Raw genomic sequence first — 16,565 nt, forward strand, 5'->3', positions numbered from 1 at the left:
TTGGCCTTGGCCTGCATGATCGCTTATTAGCCAGCGTACTCGCCTTGATAAGAACGAAAGAAACCAAGAAAGACACTGACAGACCATTCCAACAGCAACACACAGAGCACAGAAACTAAGAAAGACAACTGACACAGACCATTCCAACAGCAACACACAAGACCACAGAAAGTAAGAAAGACAACTGACACAGACCATTCCAACAGCAACACACAGACCATAGAAACTAAGAAAGACAACTGACAGACTCAGCGGGGTCGGGAGTGTAGAGAGGAAGGTCATTTAGGGCAAATATATAAAAAAGAACCCAGCTTCCGTGTGTCAGAGCAGGGACACACCCATGGTGCACTCTGAAAGACCCGTCATTACCCGGGCTCAGAAATGATACCTCTGGCTGGCTAGAGTGACTGGCTGAGCACTGAGCTACTGCTGCTACTACTACTACTACTACTACAAAACCACGGTCAGTTGGATGAGTACTAGTAGGAAATAAATACATTCTTCTGGCAGACACTGGCAGGAGGAGAAAAGTTTGTTTTTTTATGTGTATGACAATAAACAAACAAGTATTAACCCATTTAGACCCGAGAACTGATTCTACAAATGTCTTCGAAAGCATGACAGTTTTCTGACTCAGTGGTGAGTCAACCTTTTTCATGTCAATGACCCCAAGAATGATCTGTATTTGGCCTCCGACCCCCCCATCTGAAAATATGTTGTTCCAGGGACGACCCCTCCAGAAGCAAAAGATTTGAGTTTAAAAAAAACGCTCGCTCTGAAAGAATATATTCAAAGATTTGCGCCACATTTTCACGATTTTTCGAAAATATAAAACAGACTTTCTTTCCCTCACACTCTCCCAGCAGGTCATGCCTCTTTCCCTTATTCCTGTTATTTCCGTCTCTTAAATTACAGTATTACATAATAACACAACGAGCATAAAGATGATAGTGAAATGCAGAAGTACCGTCAATCAATTGGACGTAATGTTCAATAAAACCAAAGAATAAAATAATAATACCACACAAGTTCAACCCAGGGAGGAAAAGAAGTCAATATATGTCAACCAAAGAGGTAATTTATGAAAAGTCAGCAAACTTCTCCAAAACGTGTTCACAATCATCACCACTTCCAAATCTAGAGCCTTTTTTGGTCAGCCTGTTGGGCTGGAATCTCTAGGCGGGAATGTTGGGACATTATTCTGTCGACCTCTTGGTACTACGGACAGTCGGACACAGAGAAATGGGTTGCAACTTGCACGCCAGGCAGTGGGGGTGGTCACACTGGTCAGAGGGTAACAAGACAACTCACCCTGTTACTGTTTTCCTCCCAGAATTTGAATTTCTCTAACTATAAACTTTCATGACAGCAGACAGTATACAAGTACAAATATAATTTATGAAAAGCTACTACAGTGAAGTCTGTTCACAGAAGTTGTTGTAGGATATGTGGGGATTATCTGACGAGGTACCATTTGAGTGGGCAAAACCTTACATATATACTAAATAATACTACATTGTTTATATGGTCAATATAAGTAAAATAATATAGCCTTTCCACAGGAGTATATTTTTTCCAAAAAGAATACAAACAGCCAATAGCATATTACATGTTCATGCCAATAGCATGAACATGTATCTGTGTGTGAAAAGGGACAGGCGACATGGCAGGACAGGTGTGTGTGATGTCCCATGTCCACGCCGCTTTCTGCGTCCAACTGCTCCCTGCTTCTCTTAATCTCTTCACTTTCTCCTCCAATCTATTTCTGACGCATCTCACGTGTCTCTCTCACACACACAAACGCCCCACTAGCAGTGACTGAAGTGATGTTTGTTTTTTTTGCTGCATTTTTTAAATATGTTTGAGTGCTTAAAGTTAAACACTACTTTCACAACCACAATTTCCCATGGAACTTAATTTAGGAGTGAGCTGTCGTGAGCCTGTCCTGACCTACAGTCTCTCAAGATGAGTTTACTACTCCCACATTTTCCAAACGCTTCCTTCCACCTATCCGTATGTGATCTGGAAGCTCTGAAAATGGAGTAGTAAATATAAATAAGCCTAAGGCTGATGATATACAGTGGCAGTCATTTCCCCAGCTCAATTATCTACCTACCGACAACAGCTGTCATCTCAAGATGTGTGCACACGTGTGAGAGAGGAACAGAGAACAAGACAAGAGTTTAGACCTTTTAGACCCATTTAGACCTGACGTCAAAATTTTAAAAAAGTATTCTGAAAGAATATATATTCAAAGATTTCCACGAAAGCATTTTCACATTTTTTTTGGTTTTTGGTTTAGACTAGTAATTGTTTAGACCAGTCATTAGTCCTACAACTACAACCTATCTCAAATCCTCACCCTAAACCTAACCTCCCACGGGGCAGCACACCTAAACCTAACCTTAACCCATGTCTAACCAATGACTAGTCTAAACTAAGTATGCACCCCGTGCTATGAGCTTGTAGATCTGCTATTTTCCAATAACTATAAAGTATAACATAATGCTTAGTTAAAACACCAAAAGGGGTTCACTTCACGCCCAAAATGGGTTATAATAAATAATCTCTCTTCCACTTGTCCTACCAAATAAAAACTCCACCTGCTCCTAAACCAAGCTCACCAACGGAGTGATATTGAAGTGATTTTTGGTGAATAAAGATAGTAGGCAACAAAGTCTTATGCACACCTGTATGCTCTGAGGCGGGTGCATAGGCAGGGCTCAATGTATTTCGGAAAAATGCACATAAAGTGTGATGCGGTGTGCGGGCCTTTGTGAATAAAGATGTAAAAATGTGTCAATCATAAACACATAAACACATCCGATTCAGGAAAAAACATGCCATTTAAAAGCACACATGGGGCGGAGTTTGGTTGAATGTTCTGTGGAGAAGAAAAAGCCAGCATAATAATACGTAACATTCTCCTTTTACATCAATATTGTGGGATCCGTCCATCTATGAAAAGGGCTTCTGTTTACTCATATCCTATGACTGCAGGGATTGAGTGGCCAAGTATGACAAACATCTCTTTGTAATAGATTAGCTTTCTCTGATCAGCTGATTATATGAACGATGTGACATAATTTGCATTTGCGACCGTCCGAATGCTGGTAAATGTTGAATGTGGCCGGCTGGCCGTCCGAGGAAGCTTGCTTTACGTACAGTCCAGTTTGTCGGGCAAGAATGACTCACATTTAGCAGCCCTGTTATATTCTAACAAATCATGCTGGCTGGTAAAAAAAAAAGGAAGCTAAACCTAACCTTTTGGGAATGTCCAGCCCACTGCAAGACAAGAGATGTGTCGTCCCTGGTTAAAGTCGTTATGCCACTTTGAAACATCGAATCACAGCCAGGCAGCTACTTTATATGAGATTAGGTCAACGATTAGACTTTACAATGTCTTTGTTAAAAGAATGTCTATTAAGGGAATACTAGGCATTGTACTATGAAGTCGAACAAATGCAAGAAGCCAGCCATTCGGCTAAAACAAGCACATAGTATAGTCATGTTGATGAACATGCCAGTACTAGCCATCTTCATGTAATGCACAAGGAACTACTAACAGCATTTCATGTCAACATATAGACTGCTATAGCTACTGCACATGTAAACAGAGCTGCTACCCTTTTGTATACTATTTAAAAAGTCTTCAGACAAAATGCTGCTATTTGTCCCAAAGTGACTGTAAAAAGTGCTGCCGTTTCAAAAAAAGCTTCATACACCCGTATAACATGTTACATATAACGACGCAATGTGACAGCTGTTTACAAAATGCTGTACCACCCTCCAAATGTATATACTTTCCCCATTTTCAATACTATATTTTGAGTTGACACTTGCTTTGTCGAATGGAAACCGTATACAAGTTTTCTTCTGCCAATAAAGCTCCTTTGAGTTTAATTGAATTGAGTGACCAATACATAAATCTAACTAGTCCAAAGTCTTCTGGTGGAGGGAGGGTGTCCCTTTGCTTGCTTCAGTTGCCTGCTTGCCACCGACTACTGTAAGTTGAGAAGGTGTCAGCACAGACAAGAGCCTGTGAATAATGCAACAACAACCACGCCCAACACCCTACCACACCCCACACAAACAGAACAGGTTCTCCCCCCCCCCCCCCCCAACACACACACAGTTAAATTCAAAGGGCGAACAACCCCGCACACACTACTACTAATATGTTTTCGATGTGGCCGACCAGACCACATCAGAGACCAGGTGGGACATGATGATGAAAGGGGGGACTGTTTCTTCTTTTCCATTATGGACGAATATTATTCCAACTTTAACGACAATGAAAAGCATGTGTTGGCTTCCATGCATGATTTACAAAGCATGTTTAGCTTGCAGAGAACACACACACACACACAGTAAAAAAATAAACGGTGGGCGGTTTCAGGTGGAATTCAAACTCAAAGTGGGCATGATGTAATTCCATTCCATGGCAAATTAATAACGCCTAGAGAAAGAGTGGACTTTGATTCCTATCATGGTGGAGGGAGAGAGAGGTGGTGGTGACTTGACTTCCGTGTATTCTAGTAGTCTCACCACCTGGCTCCAGTATAAAGTTTGCTTGTCAACTCATCCCCAATAGAATCAACTAGAATCTAGTAGTCCAACATTCATGGGTTCCGTTGCATTGATATATAAAATAAATACACAATAATAACAGCTTTAACTACATATATTCTCCATTCAAAAGCAGCAGACCAGATAGCACCCCACACAACGACAAGCACGAGATTTACACCCACAAAAAAATCACGCCGTTCCAACCACAACAAAACATACTTAAAAGAAAGCTCGCTTGGTGAATATAGGAGAGATGCCAGTATTGTTATTTTTAAACACCTTGCTTGTCTTTTTCTTGCCAACAAAGAAGTGTATGGCTGCGCTTCATTTGGCTTAAAAGCAGCTGTGTGTAAGAACTAGTGTGAAAACACAGCTAAAACTAGCGTTAAGGCTAGCTCCCAGCTAGCAAGACTTTAGCTCGCCATTATAACGTTGCTGGGGCTATCAATAACACTTTTTTTAAGTTAACTAAATTAATTTTAAAGCCTCTATTTCCCCCCTAACTGGGGACAAGCTGGACGTAGGAAACAAAACAAAATAAAAAGCACATTACCCAGTCAGGAGAATGTTTGTCGCGTCTTGTGTTTTGTGTTTTTTTTCCCCTTTCCCAAAAGGTTCCAGAGAGTATAGCGACCGATTGTTAGGCCTGCCTCTCTCTCCGAGCACCAACCAACTCTGTCTCTGTCCCCGTCTGGGTGGGTGGCTGCCGAGCCGCCTGGGGTACTTGTTTTGCCCCCAACAGCGATGAAAAGAAACCGTATTGTGTTGGTTTATTTGTTTATTATTGTTTATTTTAGATCGCCGTTTAGTCACTCACTCAGCAGAGACTATTCTTCCTGGGGGTCAAATTGCAATTAAAAAAAACGTTTACAATACATTGAAATGAATACAACATTTACACACAAAAATGGCAAAACATTTGTTTTTGCAAGAAATATCAATTAAAGAGCAAATAGCGGCCTATATGCACAATGTACATACCAAGGACAAAAACAATTATCTTAAATTGCGAAAATTATGCATTAAAAATATACCTTAAAGTAGTCTACGTACAAAATCAATATAATATAGCCTACCATGATAAACCAGAAACACACAAAAATGAATTAAAAGAAAAAAATATAAGAAAATAAATGACCAGACAAATAGTTAAAACCGACACACATTAGACACAAATTGAGAAGATTTGTATGGCTCTAGCAGTGATTCTCAACCTGTTTTAATTTCAAGTTTTTTTTTTTGTTGATTGATTGAAGTATTTATTAACAGTTTGCAGAATTACAGTACATTTCAACTCAATAGAAAACTGTTAACTGTGGACGACACCATAAAGCATTACACTTGTTTACAATAGGGTCCACCATGTTCAATTCATCATAACATTTAGAGACGTATAAATATACACACTTATAGCTAAAAAAAACCCGAATCTGGGTTGCACATGGTTAGTTGAACTCCCTCTGGTGTTGTGGGTGTGTTCTTTGTTGACATTAAGGAAGTATCTAGACAGGTACATGGGTATATCTTGGTCGAATCTTATGGACCAGAGTAGACCCATTGCAATTAAGATGCTGTACTCTGTCGTCAACCCTAAGCCATTCTAATATATATATAGCCTATATCTGGTCCACGTCCACCCTAAGCCATTCCAGCCTGTCAAAGTGGGCAGGGGTGAGGTGGGTTGGGGGGGGTGAGGCCCAGTAGGAGCCTGACCAGTTTGTTTTGGGAAGTCTAGAGAGCTTTGTTTTAAGGGCCTTTGAGGTGCTGTGGTACCAAGAGGTGCATGCATCGTCGAAGAAACCTTGTTGTAGGCTAATTAAAGTACTAAAATAGCAGATAATTTACACCACTGATGGTTTTTATTGTTTAATGTAATGTAAAAATTGCTGCTTTTTGTCCCAAATTAAGTGACTGAAAAAACAATAGCTCCTATTTGTTTGAAAAAAATATTTATTATAACGACGCAATGTAACATGTTTTTTGTTTACAAAATGCTCTACCCCCCTCCAAATGCATATACTTTCCATATAATTTTCAACAGTTTTTACTCTATTTTGACACTTATATGTTTTCTCATGCCAATAAAGCTAAATTGAAATTGTTGTTCCATGTGTTTAATCCTGAGCACTTGCAAGTGTGGCTGCACCGTTTTGAGGGCAAAAACACAACACATGCTTCGGGGCGAGTTCTACTCTGGTTGGTGTTTGGTTTGGTGGTGGATCACTGCCTCGATCTGTTCTGTAGGCTTTGTACTTCCATAAGTCCCATTTGAGGAGGACCGGGGCGGTATAACAACGTGAACACATATAGCATGGTCAAATAAAACGCCTAAATCTGAACTATATAGGTCTACAAACACACCGACAGATCACAGAGAATGGGGGGAAATAGCGAGACAGACTCAGAGACAGACACCCACCTAAAAGTTTGCTGTGCACTCTCTCTCTCTCTCTCTCTCTCTCTCTCTCTCTATGCCTGGGCGGTTGCTTGTTCACTTGTGCTCCTCTCTCTCTCTCCCTTCCTCTCTCTTCGCTGGGGTGGGTTGGGGGAGAGAGAGAGAGGGGGCTCTGGAATAGGTAGAGCCCAATGAAAGCAGGTAGGTAAAGCTTTTTCTAAGTATTTACTATAGGCTACAACAACAAAAAAGCCATGTGTGTACACAGTAACGAAAGGAATAAAGGATGGCATCATGTTTAGTGGCATGATCAGAAGCCTATATTATATATTGCAATGTCTGCGCAATAGAAAGTCTTACAAAAGTTAATATCAGTGACGCCACTGTTGATTCTGTTGAAAGGGCTTTAATATCTTTGCTATTAATAATGGTGTTACTATAGTACCAACTCAGAGTTATACATTCTCACTCCCACTACACGTCCTGTTTTGATTATTGCAGAATCAACACTGCTTCACACATACAGGGGGAAATATAGGCTGTATTTAATCTACGTTTTGTTTGTGATCAAAATGTCTATGAACTTTTACATTTTATTTTTGGTTAGGAGTTAGGGTTGCTCATTTCATAAAAGAAAGAAAAATAAACGAATATACACTGCATGTAGTATATCATTTTGTGCATATTGCAGTAGCCTATATGCACATATGAGGTAACACATACCTGAACCTACCCGTGAACTTGCCTATATAGGCCTATGTGTGCATATATAAATAGGCATATGTTTATGAAAATATATTTTAATGTCCAAAGTGTATTTGCATATTTTTGGCAGTATACATGATGGGAAAGGTATATTAAAGTTCATTCAATTAATCTAGGACACGTTGTCCACTAGACATAGTCACATAACCCAAACTAGTTTTAATACATTTTTGTGCATTTCTTTTATTACTCTGGGCTGGCTTTTTGCTAAAGTGGGACACTAATTGTTACAGTTAACATGTATTACATTGTTATACATCTTTTCTTTTTTTCCCTGTCACTTCCCCTTTTATGCATTTAGAAAGGCATCGTGTGTTCATAAATACACTTTAACTTAACTTGAACATGTGTCCAGTGACAGAAATTCACTTTGGTTAAATGTATAGAGATTATATTATCTTTGTCACAAACATATGATTTTAACAACCATATTTTTTCTTTTACTTAATGGTTTTACAAAATATTCATGTATCAGTGGATTTTTATTTAAATACAATTTGTACAAAAAGCAACATGTAATAGGCTATAATGTGTAATATAATATATTACTCTTGATTCCAAGTAATACGTAATATATAGTATTATTACTTTTTAAGGAGTAATATATAATAAGTAGCCTAACATATTAGGCTATATACTCTCTTGAGTAATATTGCCCAACACTGATGATCAGAAGTGCTATAGAGTTATAGCCAAATAATCGCCATCATTGATTATCACAGTCTGAGATCAATCACCATTTCATGTGACCTCTGCCCCTTTTTCCTCATCAAAGCAGATTCTCCATTTTATCTATTTATTTATTTGTAATCAAAAAATTATGTAATAAATGTATGTGTTGTTGCATAAACTCACGGGGCTTTAATTAATTAAAATTGAGATTATATTAGGCAGCCAGGAAGAAATATCAAGAGGAGGGTGTTGGACTGTGGAGGTTGTAGAACCAATAATGTTTAAAATGCATTATTGCTGCCATCTAGTGGCTGACAAGGCACACGACATCCTCAACAGAAAGCAAGCAAGTTTAATTTCTTTCAATGTCCAGAAAAATCTACTTGGTTTAAAGTATAGGTCTATCATAGGCAGTGGTTTAAAGTAACTAAGTAAATGTACTTAAAAGGGAATACCACCCATTTTCAACATTAATATGTATTACTATAGGCTACTTAATTACTATAAATTTGAGGTATTTCTCCTTTACTTGAGTAAATTACTTTTACTTCTACTCCACTACATCTCAGAGGTAAATATTGTACTTTTACTAAACTACAATTATTTGAAAACTTTACTTTACTTTGTAGATTTTGATTATTATTACAAAAATCACATTAATCACTTCAGCCCTATAGTCCCCTAGAGATACATTTCGGCCATTTGAAAATATAGCCAATCAACAAGCTCACATATTTTAAAACTTGTAGAATGAGTACTTTTACTTTTGGTACTTTAAGTAGCCTACATTTCAATGCCAATACTTTTGTATTTTTACTCAAGTACATTTTGAATTCCGGACTTTTACTTGTAACAGAGTATTTCGTATTTATACTTTTTCCACCACCAAACATATTTTGAGTTGCCAAAATGTGTCTTATTATAAATATTTTTGAAATTGTCTTCTCATGGTCCATTTTGTAAAGTGTGAAATATACATGGATTTCTTGGCTGTATAGACTAGTCTCTGTCTCAAGACAAACCCAAATGACGTATCTTAAAAGACAACAACATTATTTAATGTGGGAATGATGACCATGGGACAGCACGCCACTAAACTCATTATGTTAACTACAGCACCATTATGTCTGCAACAGCTATGATGTAATATAACTTGAAATTAAAATAGATGAAAACAGGAAATTCAGCTGCTATAGAGCGTCGCAGTCCCGCCCCCTACCAGGGCCCAGGAAATCATTCCCTGTTCATTTGGTAACAAGACTACTCGCCCCGTTTCTGTTTTCCTCCCAGAATTTTCCCCAGTGAGGGGTGGGAGAAGCTGGACAGCAGACGGCTGGACTTTGAATTTCTCTATCTATAAACTTTCATGACAGCAGAACAGCCTAAGTACAAATATAATTTATGAAAAGCTACTACAGTGAAGTCTGTTCGCAGAAGTTGTTGTAGGATATGTGGGGATTATCTGACGAGGTACCATTTGAAGGGGCAAAACCTTACATATACTAAATAATACTAAATTGTTTATAGGTTAAATATAAGTCTAATAATATAGCCTTTCTCTCTCACTGGGGGAAATTCCGGGAGGAAAAACGGCCAAGCACCGGGGCGAGTAGTCCAGTATTCGTTCATTTTCCTCATAGACATTTCAAAAAGTATTTATTCAATGACCTTTTGAGCCTCATACAAAGCCAACTCGATTTGTGACAAATCATGACAACAAACAATGTTTTAGGCGAAACAAATAATTAGAAAGAAGAAGAAAACGGCAGGTTAAAACACTTTTTGTTGTATTTCTTCTTACTTATTAGTTCGGTCCAAAATGTTGTTTGTTGTCATGATTTGTCACACCTCGAGTTGGCTTTGTCCACGGCGTAAACGTCTTTAAATAAATACTTTTTGAAAATTAATGGAGAATTCACTTCTGGGTCTCACGTCGTCAACTTTCCAGCAGAGATAAAAAAATAATAAAAAGACAAGAGACTTGACTTGACACAGTTTCATAAAACAGTGCCATAATCCAAGCCTTCATCTTATATAGACCATTTAAGATAATATTATGGCACTGATTTGTCAGGCATTTGTGTTACCATGTGAGTTCACAGTTGCTCATCTTAGAGAATTCAACAGATTAGTTCAGTGGTTCTCAAATGACCCCCTGCAGGGTCCCTTGAATGTCCAAAGGTCAGGTCTGTGTAACTCTGTTGTTGTTATGGCAGTCGTTGTAAGTGGTTTGAGAACCATTGGATTAGTTGAGGCAGTGGCAGCCTCAGAAACATTGAACTTTTATATATAATAAACAACTAGAACTCGACCGGCCTCCTGCCGGTCTCGCTCTAGCGCCACGCCATCCAGGTGGCCAGTTGTCCGGGTGGCCACTCGTCCAGGTGGCCACTCGTCCAGGTGGCCACTCGTCTGGGTGGACCTTATGAATGCTGGGTGAGCAGTCACGTTGGACTATATTGGCATGTCGGACTATTGGGATGTCGGACTATTGGCTGTCGGACTATTGGGGTGTCGGACTATTGGCTGTCGGACTATTGGCTGTCGGACTATTGGGGTGTCAGACTATTGGCTGTCGGACTATTGGGGTGTCAGAATATTGGCTGTCGGACTATTGGGGTGTCAGACTATTGGCTGTCGGACTATTGGCTGTCGGACTATTGGGGTGTCGGACTATTGGCTGTCGGACTATTGGGGTGTCGGACTATTGGCTGTCGGACTATTGGGGTGTCAGACTATTGGCTGTCGGACTATTGGGGTGTCGGACTATTGGCTGTCGGACTATTGGGGTGTCAGACTATTGGCTGTCGGACTATAGGGGTGTCGGACTATTGGCTGTCGGACTCTTATTACGACGGACAAATGCCTGCCTGCGCCCCCTGAGATCCTCAGAGGAGGCCCTCCTACAGGTTTGCACGACACGCCTAGTCACCAAGGGTGACCACGCCTAGTCACCAAGGGTGACCACGTCCACGCCTAGTCACCAAGGGTGACCACGCATAGTCACCAAGGGTGACCACGCCTAGTCACCAAGGGTGACCACGCCTTGTCACCAAGGGTGACCGGGCTTTTGCCGCAAGAGCACCCAAATCCTGGAACACCCTACCCCTGGCAATTAGAAAGGCAAATTCTTTGGCATCTTTTAAACCGCTTTTGAAAACACGTCTATTCAGGAAATTTGTATCTGTTTTATTTGATACCTGCACTGAGACCATTAAAGTTATAATTAATGTTTTGAATTTTCTTAGTATACTAATTTAGAATTTAGTATCCTATTTTAATTTAGGACTTTGAAAGTTGTATTCACAGTTTACAGACGGGGTACAGTTCAAACGGAAGTACAGGTTAATACTAAAACTGCTACGAGGATAAAACCAGGAAAAAAGACTAGTTTACATCATGAGGGTCCTCCATTTTCAATTCATCAGAACATTTAAAGACGTATACAAATATAATAATAATATTGATTGATCCCATAATAAGAAGAATAAGAAGAATAAGAATAAGAAGAATCAGACGGATCACACACAGAGCATGCAGTTCGAGAGAGCCTTTATTAGGGTTGAGGGAAACATGTGGCTTCAGGATCCCAATGCAGTTACAATGACATGGAGAGAGCAAAGCCTGACCACCACCCACCCCCCAAATCTCTCTTTACAGTACAGACCCCCCCTCCCTCCCTCCATCCCTCCCTCGTTGAGGTCAACTCCTCCCTCTCCACGTCAGAACCTGGCTCCACCACAAACACCCGTGTGCACGCACACACACGCACGTGCACTCACACACAAACACACAGACACACACACACTCACACCACCGGTATAACCTCCCAATCAGTCACATAATTTAGGCTGAGTGAAAGTTGGGAAAGGTTAGGATGGTGATATTTAAGAACACCCAAGTGTGTGAGGGTAAGAAAGGTATAGGGTATAGGGGAAGGGAAATGGAAGATGGAAAGGTGGGGGAGGGGAGGGGGGGGGGGCTGACAAACAGAGATGGGTTAAAAAAAAAGGGGGGGGGGGTCGGGTGATGGAGAGGAAAAAGGTGGGTTTGTCGTCAGACCCGAATTAAATAATTGGTCCCTCGATGGTTTCCCAGCTATGGGGGGGACGACAGCACGCTTGGCTTGGCTCATTATTTCTTTCACATTTTAAATCGGCACAGTTTGATCTCATGCGTCACCGATATAAGGACAACTAACCCTCCTACATCCTCCTCTCCATCTCCGACTTCAATAACCACCCGGTGGTGGTACTTCGGGGGTTCGAGGAAGGAGCACGTCATCGTCATCATCATCATCACACCCTCTCCCTCCTCCTTTCCTTCTTCGCTCGGCTTCCCCCTCCTCCTCCTCCTCCTCCTCCTCCACCCCCGGATCCCCCTCCTCCATCTCTATGCCCGCCGCCGCCGCTACCGCCGCCTCCAACTCCTCCTCCTCCCGCCTCCATCGTCTCTCCTCCGCCTGCGCCTCTCTTCCTCGCCCTCAGTGGATTTCACTTGGCGGCCATGGTGTAGCAGCCGTGCTGGTGCCACTGCATGTCGCGGATGCGCCTCATGGACTGCATCTGGGGGCAGCGGGCGCCCCACTCGTTGAAGTGCCTGAACTCGCCCTTCTCCAGCAGGTACTGGGAGCCACGGTATCCGGGGTACTGGTAACCCACCCAGCTGGTGAAACAGAGGGAGAGAGAGGGTTAGGGCCGATTCATATTCCTATTTTACCGCTGTTTCGGCGCTGTAGTGCCGAAATGATTTCGGCTCGTCAGAAATTTTCAGTAGCACCGAAGAGCCGACTTTAGGACGGTACCCGCCCCCCCCGAACCTCAAATGACGTCAAATTGTAGGCTCTACAGCGCCGAACCGACTTTTATTTCAGCAAAATAGGAGTCTGAATCGGCCCTTAGGGTTAGGGTACTAGTAGCCTGGAACGTGCGTGTGTGCGTCAATTTAACAAATCAGAAATCAGCAGAGAGTGATCGACGTTTGCGCTACTCTATGCCGTATTGAAGTGGGACGCGGTCCCAGACGTCTGGGTTTCCGAGGCTAGGGTACTGGTAACCCACCCAGCTGGTGAAACACAGAGGGAGAGAGAGGGCAGAACGGGTATCATTATGAAATGAGATTCATATATAGCGCCGGAAGGTTAGAAATAAATCAGTGTTGTTTTTGGCAGCAACATTTGATTTTATATAGTCATAGTCTCTTGGATAGTTTTAGTTTAGTTTCAGTCACATTTTAGTGCACCTGGAATGTTTTGGTGTTAGTCTAAGTTTTAGTCGACTAAATGTCATAAGATTATCGACTATAAATCTACTGACTAAAATGTATTTTGGCGGGCCTTGGTGCCGTCGTAATGGCTGGTTTTTCAGCATGCAACCAAGTAGTCTTTTAGTTTTTATCTGTTGACGAAATTGTCAATATATATTTAGTCATAGTTTCAGTCATCATAGCTCAGTGTTCATTTAGTTTCCATTTAGTTTTTTCGTCAGTGAAAAAAGGTAGTCGACGAACATGTTTCGTCTTAGTTGTGGTCGACAAAAAGCGACAGTGAAGTAAATAGGACGGCCACACAGCAGAGACCAAGACGAGATGGAGAAGTGGTCGGTGGCACCGGTGATGTTTTCATTTAGGAAAAATGAGAAACAACAGGAGATAAACAAACAAAAAAAGATTGACTCCCCTTTCAAAATGAAACGCTATATAATATACCTCCTGCCTTCCAGCAAGCCGCAGGTAGTGTTGTTTATATTTTATTATAGAACAACTAATCACGCCGGCAGTGAAACTGTGGGGATGTCACACGCCTCGGCGTGTCGACGCGGATATAGACCGCTGAGCTAGCTCTGACGTCTGAGGCGGCCTGCGATCTCCTTCATGGTATAGTGTGACTATAGCAGTCAATAAAGAAGGTCTATTTTTACCCTCCCTCCTCCCAGACAAACAGATAAAGTGACTGCTCAGATAACCTGTGCGGTGAGTGACTACACATCGGTTTCCCTGATTATTATGTTGTGTAAAAGTGTAAAGTCTGACGTCATCTGTGAGACCGAGAGTCGGGGGCATTTCTTTGTTTCTTGTTTTCTACTTTATGAGCACCATGCTGGGAAAATACTGAAATGTCTAGTAGATTAAAAAATATATATATATTTTTCGTCCCCAACTTCAGTCATTGCCAATTCCTCTACGTGTTGGTCTTTGAGAGAGCATAAGCAGAGACATTTGCATGTCTCCTCCAATTCACACAAATTGTTTTGTCACCCTGTTGTTTTTTGTATGGCTGTTGCTCTTTTTGAAGTCACTCTGGAGGACAAGAGCATCTGCTGGGTGCCTAAAAACTGGCCATTTCCAGTTGTGCTTTGACGCATCTGTGTGTGTGTGTGTGTGCGTGTGTCAAGCATGGCTGAGGGAAGTAGGGGTGCTGGGGGGGGGGGGGGGGGGGTAGGAGCTGGAGCACCCCCTCCCCCCAGGCACAGCCCACCCCTCGGACAGGAGGGGAAAAATTATAATAATTTTAATCTGAACAGATTTCTGTTACTTTATCCTGGTTAATTGCCTGTGTCAGTTTGCTCATGCGTGTGGAGAGACCCCCTGCTGAACATTCAGCAACTCCTACTGTAAATATCTCCCCATGGCCATGTGTGTGTGTGTGTGTGTGTGTGTGTGTCCTTTGTTTTGCGGCGCTCGGATGACTCACGTTCCGCAGCTGACCATGATGCTGGCAACACGGTCGGTGAAACCGTAGGAGAACAGGCTGGGAACGTCATCGTCCATGATCTCCATCTTACGGCCCTTGAACTCTCCGACCTCGTACAGGCAGATCTTGTGCTTCTCGGGGTCCTGGAGCAGAGGGGAAAGGGGGAGACGGGGGTTTTTCCTGTTTAAAGTGTGATTTATACTGATCTTGTTGTTAAGGAAACTCTGTTGTTAAGGACCCTTACGGCCCATTTGGTTTCCTTTTACTCTCTCAAGAGTTCAATTATTGTTAAACTTCTGCATTACTTAATTAAGTCTACACAGTCTGTGTAGACTTAATTAAGTAAGAATTAAGTAAGAAGTCTACACGATTAGAGAATGTAGAAGAATTGTTATTTTGATCGTACCAACATCAATACATCATGGAATTGTGTTTGTTAAATGTCACCAAATGGTGGTCCGTGGCTCAAATGGCAGATACATAATGTATACCTTGGTATGAAAAAGGTTGAAAGCCACTGTGATAAGACTTTTCGGGCCGAGGCACATACAAAATACTTGAAATAGATAATAGCCCTTAATACCAAGACGTTTACAGAACGACAATAAATAATACACATAACCAACAGATCAACTACACTGAAACAGACAAACTAATTTAGCATTTGGCCCTTGTGTCTCGCTCATGCGCGCTGCCGTTCACGTCCATGTTTACGGCTCAGAAAGAAAGCCTCGTATCTCCTACTCTAGGGAACTCTCCATGGTTTACCACCAGATGGAACAATGTTCTGTCTTCATTTCTGACTTCAGCTTGCCTCTCGTTTGGAATATTAACGTTGCCAGAGAGACTTTAATAGCGTGACCAGCGTGAGGTAAGAATGTTAGATTATGCCACCCGGTTCTTTGGGGTTTTTTTTACCATGCGGACGGGCCTGAAGGACAGCAGGTAGTCGTTCTTCTGACAGTTGCTCCAGGAGTCCCAACGAGGGTACTCTCCCTTCTCCAGGATGAACATCTCGCCGCAGAAGTTCATCTGCTCGTAACCCACGAAGCTGCATGGAGGGAGGGGAAAAGGGGACAGCGGTGCTATCAGAGGTGGAACAGAGAACTCACATTTTGTGACTTATAAGTAAAAGTGTCAATACTGCAATGTAGAACTACTAAAATGGTAAATGTATAATATAGCGCCTTTATCCAAGGAGCTTTACATAGTGCATTACATTCACACATGCATTCATACACCCGATTGCGGCGGAAGCCATGCAAGGCACCAACCAGCACATCGGTTCAGCAATTTGGGGTTCAGTGTCTTGCCCAAGGACACTTCAACATGTAGACAGGAGGAGGAGGAGCCGGGATTTGAACCGCCGACCCAGGAATCATTGGACGACCTGCTCTACCTCCTGAGCCACAGTCGCCCCTACAAGTACAAGTAAAAGTATACGGTATTCAAAAATGTACAAATTAGTAT

The 16,565-nt window shown here is 41.7% G+C and overlaps 2 protein-coding genes across 5 annotated transcripts in view; both read right to left on the bottom strand.

The window, feature by feature from the left end:
- ctnnd1 (catenin (cadherin-associated protein), delta 1) overlaps positions 1-5,243 on the bottom strand; it is a 62,570-nt gene extending 57,327 nt beyond the window's left edge. For 3 of the 4 annotated variants that reach the window (XM_080759383.1, XM_080759381.1, XM_080759382.1), the window contains exon 1: positions 5,126-5,243. The gene's annotated coding sequence lies outside the window, so the exon portion shown is untranslated. The remainder of the gene's footprint in view (positions 1-5,125) is intronic. The other variant, XM_080759384.1, reaches the window with a different exon arrangement.
- A 7,654-nt stretch (positions 5,244-12,897) lies between these two features.
- The window catches only part of crybb1l2 (crystallin, beta B1, like 2), a gene marked incomplete at both ends in the record, with an annotated part of 6,074 nt that continues 2,406 nt past the window's right edge, over positions 12,898-16,565 (bottom strand). Inside the window, 3 exons of the mRNA XM_080756012.1 lie at positions 12,898-13,069; positions 15,096-15,238; positions 16,014-16,146. Coding sequence (XP_080612138.1) covers positions 12,898-13,069; positions 15,096-15,238; positions 16,014-16,146 — 448 coding nt within the window. The remainder of the gene's footprint in view (positions 13,070-15,095; positions 15,239-16,013; positions 16,147-16,565) is intronic.

Source organism: Protomyctophum bolini (genome assembly GCF_963924005.1).
Source record: "Protomyctophum bolini genome assembly, chromosome: 3".
In the NCBI taxonomy this organism is placed as follows: domain Eukaryota; kingdom Metazoa; phylum Chordata; class Actinopteri; order Myctophiformes; family Myctophidae; genus Protomyctophum; species Protomyctophum bolini.